At 41.2% G+C, this 12743-nt stretch overlaps 1 protein-coding gene across 3 annotated transcripts in view; it reads left to right on the forward strand.

Moving 5' to 3' along the window:
- Positions 1-7387: 7387 nt before the first annotated feature.
- The window catches only part of LOC145458718 (phospholipid hydroperoxide glutathione peroxidase-like), a 40216-nt gene continuing 34860 nt past the window's right edge, over positions 7388-12743 (forward strand). For all 3 annotated transcript variants that reach the window (XM_080337179.1, XM_080337193.1, XM_080337186.1), the window contains exons 1-3: positions 7388-7508; positions 8351-8451; positions 10741-10885. In XM_080337179.1, coding sequence (XP_080193305.1) covers positions 7506-7508; positions 8351-8451; positions 10741-10885 — 249 coding nt within the window. In that variant the 5' untranslated portion in view covers positions 7388-7505. The remainder of the gene's footprint in view (positions 7509-8350; positions 8452-10740; positions 10886-12743) is intronic.

Below are 12743 nucleotides of genomic sequence, written 5' to 3' on the forward strand. Positions count from 1 at the left end.
TATGATCATATGAAGTTGTTCAACTGGCGATTTTAAAAGGGTCAAGAGGGTGGTGCGGAGCAGTGAAACCACGTTTGATCGTAGTGAAACAGAGTTTGATGTTTTACAGTGGTTAGTGAATGCAAAGCTACTTGATTCGACACCATATTTATGCTCGTGTCAGAAACTTATCTGACCATTGGGGTTTCAATTGCGAGCTGTGTGAGGCGAGCTTCTCAAAGCTCAAACTGATTAAGTCTTCTTTACGTTCTACCATGAATGATAGTCGGTTATCAGCTCTATCCATTCTATCTATAAAAAGAGACTACGTTCAAAAACTTGAATTTGAGGATATTATCCCTGATTTTGCTTTGAGGCGGCTATTGATTTTCTATTTGCGCAATACAATCGTTCGCTATTTCTTGTCTCTATTATTTGTGGCCATATTAACGTTTTGAGACGGTGCGGCTGAGACGCGGCATATTGTTTGTAATTATTTTTATTAACAAGGTTGCTTAAACATGAATCTATGTCGAAATTTGCTGCGGTCTACTTAAGGGAGGGGCGGCATTTTAGGCGAGAGCCAGGGGCGGCAGCACATGCTGCTACGCCAGTGCACCCCTTCTCTACAAGATAACAAAAATTGAACTAAGAATTATCCTTAATAATCACGCACATCTGAAAACTATATGGACCATGTGGAGGGGATGTTCCGTATGCGTCGTTCTACTGTACAGTGTAGAATTCTTCAACTTTACTGCGTGACTTGGCTTACAGTCGTATAAATTGCTATTAGTAAATTTACATTTACAATTTACAACAGCATCACCTGAAGTGACGGATCGAAATGAAATTACAATCGCCTTTTCCTGGAGAAAGTAACTCAAATAATTATTGATTCCGTTCCCCATCTCAGTTCAACATGTCCTCTGCATCGTAAATAACAATCGAGAGAACAGTGGGTGTCAGTAAAGGCCTTTTGGGGCCCTACCAATGATACGGAGAACCCGATGTTGCAGATATTTCAGTGGTGAAGTGCATTATTACTAGGGCTGTGGTGTCGGTAAATTTTACCACCGACTCCGACTCCATACATTTTTAGTATCCCGACTCCGACTTCGACTCACGAGTCTTTAAACGTACCGACTCCGACTCCGGCTCCGACTCCTGAGTCTTTAAACGTACCGACTCCGACTCCAACAGTAACACCAATTTACCATAATACCATTAACAAGTTATACAGTAGCCTAGCCAACACCCCAGATTTGTTTTTAAGACATAACAAACATATCAAATCAAGATTGATCCCATACGCCTGCTGGATTTTTTAGACTAGACAAGGACGTATTCTTTATAACAATCTCAATCAATAGGTAAATAAGCATTCGCTGATGACAAATGTAGTCCATCTCGTTCCTGATGTTGTGTGATTGCGGGTGAAGCTCACAGCAGACAGTCTCACAGAATATTCACAAACGGAAAACTGAATATTTCGAGCAAACACCAAAAGAAGCAATTTTTTTGGCAAGGTGCGTGATCGTTTAGTGTTGATTTTTGTTATGCTACAAGCGTCCTGCATAGAGTGGTCCGAAGTTGAAATGCAAAGACATTGAACAAAGGATGGTATAATTGCGTGAAACATTGTAATAAATGAAAAAGGTTCAGAGTGCCGGACCTACCAAGGTACGCCTGTGAACGTGAACCTCTAAATTTCTGAGCTATTCACACACCGAACGGGAACATGAACCTCACTTTCACACCATCCCTACTGCCTACCACTGACGAGCATCGGACGGACTCTGATCTCATTCAGACCGTATATGGGTCAATTTTGTGGCAGTCAGATAGGATTCGGATATTATCACATATAACACTGGTCAACAAAATGAAAAAAAAAATTTTAGGCAGAACATCTGAGAGCCGTTTCTGGGGTTTTTGAGGTTGCTGATTACGAATATCACATTAGTTTTGTCAGATTGGCTCTTTGCCAGGAGATATTTACACCCCTAAAAAAGCTCAAAATTACTGTTTTTGCCCCTAAATATTTCACTTGTTACGAAGAAAATCGTAGTTTTTTCTAATGTTATACTGCGTATAAATAACTAGTTGACTATAAAGAATCCTCATGTCATTATAAGTCGTTCTATCAATATTAACATGACATGATGCGAAATATTTGTTTGTCAAAAAAGCAGTTTTTGAAGCCTAAAATTTGTACTTTTGCACAACGGAAATACATATTCTCCTGTATAAATTGGTCATTCTATCAAGATGAAAGATGAGTATAAAACTATAAAATTTGTCCTTGGAAGGCTTAACTACAATACTCATATGCGTCTCCTTTCTTTCGACTGGTAAATTGATAATTTTCCGCTGAGTCAACAAAGTGGGTATAACATTATCAAACGAGAAGCGTGAATCTGGTATCTGGTATATTCGAATACCGATGAAAGATTCCAATTTTACATTAAGAAGGAGTTCACTGCATGTAATTTCTCCTAACATGTAGTAAATAAAGCATTTTAGATTATCATAAAGCACCCAATAAGAAACAGTTGGTCCGAAAATTCGTATCTGCATATCGAACACTTGAGCACAAACATGAGCATAAAAGTTCACTTCCTGATCAGAAATCTTGATATATTTCCTGATCATCTTGTTGATTAGAAAGGGGAGAGGTTCTACCAAGACATCAGAACAACAAAAGAAAGATATCAGGGCAGATGAGATGAACAATTGAACATATTATGTCAGACGATTGCCGCAAACTTTCAACAAACTGCACTAAATAGCTTACAGGCGAAAATCTTACAAAAACAACAATTGTGATTTAAAATATATCAATAATATTATATACCAACTGATTATTTCAACTTTACAATAGCTGGTTGACGTAAAACTGATTGAATTAATGCCACGTTATTTGAGTGTCAAGGTAAATACCTATGTACCTGACTGGAGTTTATTTATGTACATGATATCCGTGAAAATCTGTAACTATGATAAATCTATTACACCTAAATATAGTCCTGTTGTTGTATTTTGATTCAAAAGAGTCTTCTGTGTGTAAAAATAACAAGTAGATTGATTTCCTAAACTTTATAGTACGACTGAGCCGATTTTATATGGTTCTATACCAATACCGAGAAAACCATTACCGAGAATGGACATTACCGAGAATGTCATTACCGAGAATGGACATTAGCGAGAATGGACATTACCGAGAATGGTCATTACCGAGAATGGTCATTACCGAGAATGGACATTACCGAGAATGGCCAATGTCAAGAATATAGCTTACTGGGACTGACGTTGCCGCGAAATTTGTACCTGAGCATCGATACCGAATGTGGCAACGCCGTGATGCACTCACACGACCTGTGCATATGCATACCATGCCTGCATTGCATATATTGCATTCTCGGTAATGTCCATTCTCGGTGGTGTCCATTCTCGGTAATGTCCATTCTCTGTGGTGTCCATTCTCGGTAATGTCCATTCTCGGTAATGGCATTCTCGGTAATGGTTTTCTCGGTATTGACCGGACACCATTTTATATCTAGTCATTATCGCGAAAATGGGAGATTTCGGTCAAAATATCCCCATGGGTTATCTCCACAACAAGAGCCAATTTGAAAAAAAAACAAGGTCATATTCAGAATCAGTGCCCTTCAGAACCCCCAAAACCACTCTTACTTTGTCTGCCTAAAAAATGTGTTGACCAGTGTAATCATTCGGATATTGTCGGATGGTTGTAACTTTTGATACGAATATTTCTGGGTAGTTAGTAACAGAAGTGAGTTTTGATTACAGGCCAACATTATTTAGTTATCAACTCGATAACCACACACAGACAGTTGACACCTTGCGATATGACTTTAAAATATTTGTCAAGGGTCCAAGCAAATAGAAATCGACTGACACCACTACCAACGCAGAGTAGAAAATACTATTAGGGCAATCATAATATCACATTTATTTGGTAAAACACATTATCAATTGTAACATATTTGCAACACTTTTGATATATAAAAATTGATCTGATAAGAAATGGTATGATTGAGATTGGACATAAGCTTCCTTGACCGCGTGACAATGGAAAGCTGCTGCTGTCCTGATTACGAAATTATAAATTTTATTCTGCTCATGGTCCTGGAACCTCCCAAAATATGCCTCGAATTTTGCATTGTGATCAAGTTTTAACAATGTGACGCAGCAATTCCGTCTGGCAAAACGAGAGTGAAGCTAAGAAGAAAAAGCAAGGCAGCCTTGTTGCGCCACAATTCAAAACTCAATCGCAATGCAAAATTCGAGGCTGGTTTTGGGGTGTTGCAGGACCATGAGCAGAATAAATTCATATTTTCGTTATCAGTACAGCAGCAGCTTTCGATAGATACCCGTTTCATCGAATTTAGCGCTCGGCAAGCCGGTCAAAAATGGCCGTAAAGTTGCCTTTGACCAAATGAAAAGAGTGACGAGACCAATTTCACTGAGCCGTGAGATTTGCTTGTCTCCACACCATATAGGACACTATGGTTCATTTCTCGAATCTTATCAAACTACTTATCGTCTGATTGTCGATTTCAGCACTGACTTTGCCAAATGAGGTAATCGCTATGTTCAAGTGAAACAACACAAGTTTGCAAGGGGCACATCGCACCGCACCTTGGAAACCACATCCGAAAGGCCAAGGACACTGTACAGTTGAAGATGAGTTTCCTCTCTTCCAATAAACAAGTCAGCGAGTCAACTACGGATCTGCTACTGGAGAGGAAATTTGGACGAGGTGCTTTTGTGGTACGGCATGATGAATATGGACATTATGTGTCAGTCGACTATAAGCATTGTGCCCCGAACATTAAGCTGATTTATCAAAAGTATTATAAGCATCACATCATGCAACATGTTGCAAGTGAGCAAGCTAGCTTTCACGCCTTTCCACAGTTATGGGCTAAATGCGGATTATCTGCATCCAATGTGGACCCTCTTATAATTGTAAAATTACATGGTAACAATTAGCTTATATTACTTCTTGATATTTATTGGGAAATATGGTTCAATGTTTGGTTGTTCATTGCCCAATAATCTGCCCCTTTTCGCTTGTTTTCGCTCCGAGATGCAATTTCCATTCGCACATCTACTTCAAACTATTGTAGCGTTAGTTCCGTTAATGTTCCAACACCAAAAATTCCAACTACCGTGTTTTTGTTCATTCTATTAATACTATTAGTGATCTTCTCGTGCAGAAAGTATCTCAGTTCAGTTGTACAATTGATATTCTGCGATAACGTTATTCGATATGGATTTTTAGGATTCTTGGATGACATTTTCGGATATAGTCGGATAATTGGATGAGACTCTTCGTAATCGGATGGATGGTTTCACAGACACGCAACCTGTCGGACGGATTCGGATTCTCAAAAGCCATAACATCCGCTCATCACTGCTACCTAAACCCTACGCCCTACACCCACTACTCAATCAAGTGATTGTATTTGGTATGGGTGATGCGAACGCTCGCTTCACGTTCACGTTCCCATTCGAAGTGCGAACATCGATAATTCAGCAGTTTGTTTTCGCAACCGAGCCACGGTAGCGTAGCGTCTTTTTAGGGGAATGAAAGAAAATCTCGCTAATCTCAACATCCGTGACAAATACTCCTCCAATCTCATCTCAACATAACTCATGTGCCAGTAAAAAAGAAAAACTCAACACAAAAGTGACATACCGAGCGTAGTCTAAATTTGTGCTATACTTGTAAATACCACGCTTTTCAGTTTGTGAATTATCATATACTGACTCGTATCGGCGAGTCAGCCAGTGCGAGATCGTCAGCCTTTATTCCCGCGAAGTGCTAGAGTTGGTGCTACGACTGATACCACAGTATGTTGTAGGCTATTTATGTATCGTTGTGCGAAATTGGTCATTGGCTGCCAATATTGTCTCCGAAAATTTTAGGGATGCCGCACAGAACCAGGCGGCCTCTGGCGCTCTACAAGGTCAACTTAAACTTGCCTAAGATATGATGAAACGTCACTAATGAGTTAGGCCTACTCCATAACATCGTATGAGAATACGTTCTCTCCTAGTATCCTTATAACTCGTGACGAGTGACATATGCGCATTTTGATAATGGACAGCCACCGTGACGTTTTCTCATTATACAGACAGGGGCGTATAGAAATGAAGGAAAGTGAGCTTTTCAACACTATATACTCCCTTTGAAAATGACGATGGAAATCCCAGATATCGGAAACAAAAATGCGGATTTATTCTGGTTTCGACAAGCGAGTTCCAATCTCACTAAACAAACGCACAGTACCCATGCCAAATGTATGCAGCTGCTCGAAAGTAGCTTGGTAATAAGTGTCACGCGTCCTACATTTGATCTAATCCAATCATTATTTACCCTCTACGTTAATCATCACACTTTTGATCCCGTCCCCTTGCCAAGTAGCACTACGCCAACAGTATTCGTCAGTTAGATGAAGGGGCGTTGAGGCAAGGATAGCTCTTCCTGCAAGTAGAATAGCAATCATGGCGAACTCCTATACGTGCCCTTAGCGACGCATGAGATCTATCAGCGAGCGTGATACGGTGCATATTCGTAACCCGAACAAGTCCTGTTGTAGTTTGTGATCCGCATCGACCAATAAAATTAATTAGAAGTGGTGGATAGTGGTGGTTATTAGAGGTCAAAATTATCGCATGTTCGTGCATTGCAATGTGCGAATACATGTTGTATGCAGTCTCCGCAGTGCGTGTAATGTCGGAAATCCCTCATGTCCTGAAGCTTCAAAACCTGTTAAATTTTTCCTTTTTGGGCGCTCGTGACCTTTAAAGCTCCTTGTATGTTATGAATGGCAGCTGCCGTACCCCGGACATTGATGGTGTACCAGTGTCAGAGTGGGCACATCTGATGCTGCAGCTTTGTCATGCTATAAGCTCGTATAGCGTATAGGACGGAATCTAATTAGGAACAGGTGTGCGTGTGTGTGTGGCACACCCAATACCGCGGACAAGTGGTCACGTAGCGCAGGTTCACTATAATAATAAAATAAGGTGTCTGACCCCTCACAAAACCTGTTGAGTTGATTTCAATTCGGAATAAGCAGCCACGAGTGGCCTACCTCTGATGGTAATATTCTCGTAAGCCTTCCGGTCATATTGCTTTGTAGGTATGACGGGACTGGACTGATTGTATACATTCGACATTGCACCAGCCACTCCCTAATGGTAGCATCTTGTGACAGCTTCCAAACAATATTACATACGAGCTGTCAAATGATCTACTGTAGGCTACTCTCAGCACAAATCGTAAACGAACCTGACCCTGATGTCCGAAATCAGAAGTTCGTCGATATATAATACGACGTGGAAAGGATAATATCTTCTGCAATTTCGTGTCCAATGTTCCTATTAGCCTACCCAATTCGAAATCTTGAGATTGAGGTATTTTTTCATGAAATACAGCCTAGTTGTTCTCGTTAGTTTAATTTCATTGGCATATTTGATTCGGCATCATCATGGTGAGTGAATTTACTGAAATGCGTTACTGTGGAGCGATCCTTGATCTAATTGGGCTACCAATTACTCTGTTATTCATATTATATAGAGGTCATAGTGACAGCTTGAAGCGTATGTAACCAGATGGTTTGAAGTCGACACTGTCGTACATGGTACGACGAATATTAACAGACCATCGTATTTGATGACTTCTAAAGTAATGACTGAAATATCTGTTGCTATAATATTCGGTCGGTCCGACTCTAACCTTCCAGCAGAAGAGGGCATGGTTCCATACACAATTTTAGTGGATATTCCATTTCGAACCGTGTTGACACCTCGCACGTTGATTTGCTAAGTGTCTTTTGTCTCAATACAACCTATAATGATGGAGAATATGCCTAAATCCTGTAAGTTTAGGGGTAATTTTTCTAACTGAATTCATCCGACGAATTATTACATAACCTGCTATAAACATGATTTACACGGCCTGTAATGGCACTGATTGCAACGTTTCCAATAGTGACCAAATTGTTAACTAAGATTCGATTGTTGTACATACTTGATGGTGGAAGGTATGCCTCTAGTCAATCTAGATACTCGCCTTGTTCACATAGCGACTACCTCGCAGCGTGGAAATCTGGATACTCGCCTTGTTCACATAGCGACTTCCACAGTTGAAAAAAATTCTTGCTAATGTAATGGCTTTCCATCGGTTATCGTAAGTTGGTTTTATGCTAGGAAATTACCCAGACGATTTCTGAACTGCATCTTGCTGGATGTTGTCATTCGTTTCAAGTTAATCTATTCTATCATACGGCTTTGAAGCGAAGTTCGTTAGTATTCCAATATGTTCATTTCACAGGCCTGTGGCGGCTCTAGTGACAACTGGAAAACGGCAAAAACCATTTACGAGTTCAATGCTGATGACATAGACGGCAATTCCGTTTCTCTGGACAAGTACAGGTGATTGTTCGAATGATGGATTTCTTGCATTGCATTTCCCCGCCTTTCACTGATGAGTCCACTCCTTGGTGGTGGGAGACCCGATATTGTTATGGTTTGCTATTAACACTGTAGGGCTCCGACATCTACTCTACAATGAATGGTGTTCTCCGTGGTGACAAAGTTTAATAAGGTCGTGATTTTCCTACAGTCGTAACTTCAAATTGTTCCGGACGGGAATGGCTCATAACAGATTTATTTTAGTCGGCTCATAACAGATTTATTTTAGTAAAAAGAACGGCAGCTCATGCCTATTATCCCAATATGTCTTCGCCCAAGACGGATGAAGTTGCACTAGCATCGCATCATTTTAAAAATAAAATGTTTTCGAAAATAGTTTGATCTTGTCAGCTTCAGTACGTTCGTATACACGAGTGGTTCCCAACCTTTTTCGACTCATCGCCCCCTTCTGAAGCTCCACACCGATCATCGCCCCCCAAATATTGGGAACCGAAAAACAGCACTTTGTCAGCCCCCGCCCCAAAAAAACGTTGGTCTTTGGCCCCATAGGGTGACAAACCAAACCCAAGACCCCCCTCAGCCAGTAGGCCTTCTGTCGCTACATATCAGCTATACCCTATTTCATGTAGGCCTACTGTTTGGTGAGCCACCGTATTTCGCCTAAAATCGCGAAGCGCGACAAAATTATATAATTCATGTTTGAATCGCTCAATATGGTCGGGAATTACATATATATTGCTATAAATTTTTCATCTTTCTGCTCGCGTAATCAGATTTATCGGTAGAGCTGAGCGTGGTGTGCTGGAAAAGGTGGGACCCCTAAATAATAATTGAACATCTTCGGACGGAATCGTTGTTATATTGACTTCGTTACATGATGCTATTTCGTGACCTACTATATCTGCTATGTCAGAAGATATGGAAATACGGAAATCGTCAAAACGTACCAAAATAAAATTCGCGCATGATATCAAATTTGTATTTCTGTACTGCCAAATATTTTTTTCCTTGCGGGATGGCATTTGTCCTGTAGGGTTAAAGTCGCCAGGACAGGAACATTCGACGCAAGCCGTTGAGGCGCCTATGGACAATGAAACATATGTATCGAAGTTTTCGGTCAGCCCAAGGGCATTCCTTTTCGGCCAAGGTCTTCTCGCTGATGATCGTTCTGGCACACTTCTCGGAGTCGCATGCAACATGGCCTCTAACTCCACATGTCTTGGTGCGTCGTGGCTCAGTAATAGCCGACGCCGAAGTCTCCTATTTTCATAAATCATGCGTATTTTAGTTGGGTGACGGGTAGGCCTACCCCAAAATCAAGATATATTAAATGATTAAATCGCGCCAGCGCGAAATTTTTTTGAAAAAGTGAATAAATTTCTAAAAAATTACTCTATAATTTTGTGCCCCACTCGAGTTCGGGTCCTCACCCCCAATTGGGGAGTTTGGGGTGCGGTAGTTACGGTCCATACTCCGATATAGCCGTTTTAAAGCGCCATCGCCCCTATCGCCCCCTTCATCCGATTTCGACCCCCTATCGCCCCCTTCGTTATTTTCGCCCCCTGGACCGCCAAATCGCCCCCTGGGGGGTGATATCGCCCACGTTGGGAACCACTGGTATACACCTTCATTTCATTACAGTTAATGATCCTCTATAAGGGTACTCAACTGGCGGACCGCGGTCCAAATGTGAACTTGTGAGCGGCTGATTAAGATCTTATCTTTCTCAGTATACACTCGAAGATTTTCAATAACGCGTAATTCATTATCGGACTCTCGCGGATACGCCGACATTTTATTGGCCAGGCCCGACGTTCTTGGGATGCGACACGTTCTGATATTAGCCTGTCCATCTCAGTTTCAATTTGATTTTTCAGCAAAACCAAATCCATTATCCTTATCCAACTCGTACAGATATGCCAACATTTTATTCAGTAGTCCGACTCCTGAACTAAGTGACACCCGTAGCATAGAAAAGATCAGCGCCGAAAAAGATAACAAGGTTTTGGCACAGCAGCAAAAGTTGTATCAACAATGATGCAAGAGCGCTGCCAGATGACATGTATCGCAGCTGAATATGTCGGAAGTATTATATTAGGCACACAAGCCAATTTCCAACTTCTGCATCCTGAAGTTAGCTGAACATGATTAATTATTCCTGTCGTGATGGCTTATGTCTACTTTCCCCGTGGTACGGAGATATACCAGCAATGCTTTGACCACACATGATATCGACGTATCGCCTTTTCTTTTCAAATTCCATTTCTGAAATCGTCGCATTCAATGCAGGGGCCAGGTCTGTATGGTAGTGAACGTCGCGTCTCAATGACGCAAGACGAAATCCAACTATCAACAGATGGAACAACTTTTTGAAAAGTACTCGTCAAAAGGCCTCAACATTTTAGCTTTTCCGTGTAACCAGTTCGGTGGTCAGGTGGGTGTTAAAATACAGTTACAGCTTGTTTAGCAGTTTTTAGAATACAACCTTAGCTCTCTGCAACTCCGCACTATCAGTTGACGAGGTTAATCTTCGTGCAACAATTGCGAGGGTTTCAGACGGTCAGATTTTTCCACAATTAATGGGTAAAGACAAGTTTCTCATTCTTTAGAAGCGATATATCTTCCAAGTAGTTGGTAGTACTTGCGGTGTCGGTATCCTTCAATAATTGACGGCCATGCTAGTAGTGAGGGTATCTACTTTTATTGCAGGCCAATCAAATTTCGCCACGTCGCCTTAATTGCCACGCCTACATTGCCACATCATCCGCCCATTGCCGCACCTATAGCACACCTATTGCCACATCATCCGCCCATTGCCGCACCTATAGCACACCTATTGCCACATCATCCACCCATTGCCGCACCTATAGCACAGTGCACACCCATTGCCACATCATCTGCGCAACATCATCAAGTGCCACGCCTATAGTGCCACATCATCCATTGCCACATCATCACCGCATTGATTGCCGCATCTATACGGTGCACAGCAGCCCATCAACCAGCGCGATGTCGATTGCTGCACCTATGTCACTCATTGCCACATCAAAACTTACCTTAGCTAGAATCGAACCTGGTTTGGTTGGGTATAATTTCATGTCGCTCACCACCAGGCTATTGAGCAAACTAGCCGTATTGAGCTGTTTTGAGAATATAACCGCCGATTCTCTCTTAAATTCCGAGACAACACCTTTTTCGAGTAATAACACATAAATGTAAGACTATGTTTGTGTGTACTATAACAACTGTGTCATCATTAATTAGTCAATGATTTTGAGGAATTCTGCGAATGCAACTTGATAATGCAGATATCGCCACCATAAATGTCTACATTGACGCGAAAGCTCACGCGCATATTGCCGAATACTATTCCAAGAAATTGACGCGTGTAAATATGACACGAATATAGTTGCTTACGATTCCAAGAAGTCGGGCCACATCGACAATATGAATTAGAACATTCTAAATATAGTTGCGATTCCAAGAAGTCGGGCCACATCGATAATGGGAATTAGAACATTCTAAATATAGTTGCGTTTCCAAGAAAACGCCGCGCTGGCGTTACGAATTAGAATGTTTAGTTCCGACGTAAAGCAATTCGCATTCTGAAAACTTCACATTTCTATTACAAGTATTGCCATGTGCGCAGGGATGCAGGTATCACAGATGAGGTAAGACCAATGTATTTTCGTGTCAATTTAAACTCAATTTAGCTATAATTTCTCGATGCAGCATTAGCTTACGCGAATTGTGAACGCAGATTGAATTACGTTGAGATTTCTCCAATAGCTAATAACGTAATAATGAGTTCTGTGCGCGGCTATAATGTCAACCAGCAATATAGCCGAAGTCGCATAAATTTGAATGTATATGCAAGTTCTTTGTTAAGGGTAGACTATCTGGCCTCGCTTAATACTCGAATCTCGCTGTGGTTACAAATTCGCCATGCTAATGCACTGATTTTGAAGCTAAAACATCCTATTTCATGCAGCCAAGAAGACTAGCACCGCGAGCCCGGAACTAGTTACAAGCATATAATGACAAGGCAGATTACGCAACACTAAAGGTGGGCTATTTCATTTCTTGACTATATTGAAAATCGACAGCGTACCGCGTATAGCTATAATATAATAATGAGTTCTGTGCGCGGCTATAATGTTAACCGGCAATATAGCCGAAGTCGCATAAATTTGAATGTATATGCAAGTTCTCTGTTAAGGGTAGACTATCTAGCCTCGCTTAATACTCGAATCTCGCTGTGGTTACAAATTCGGCATGCTAATGCATTGAGT

The sequence above is a fragment of the Botryllus schlosseri genome, chromosome 2 (assembly GCF_051294905.1).
Source record: "Botryllus schlosseri isolate E-star chromosome 2, Bs_hap1, whole genome shotgun sequence".
Lineage (NCBI taxonomy): Eukaryota > Metazoa > Chordata > Ascidiacea > Stolidobranchia > Styelidae > Botryllus > Botryllus schlosseri.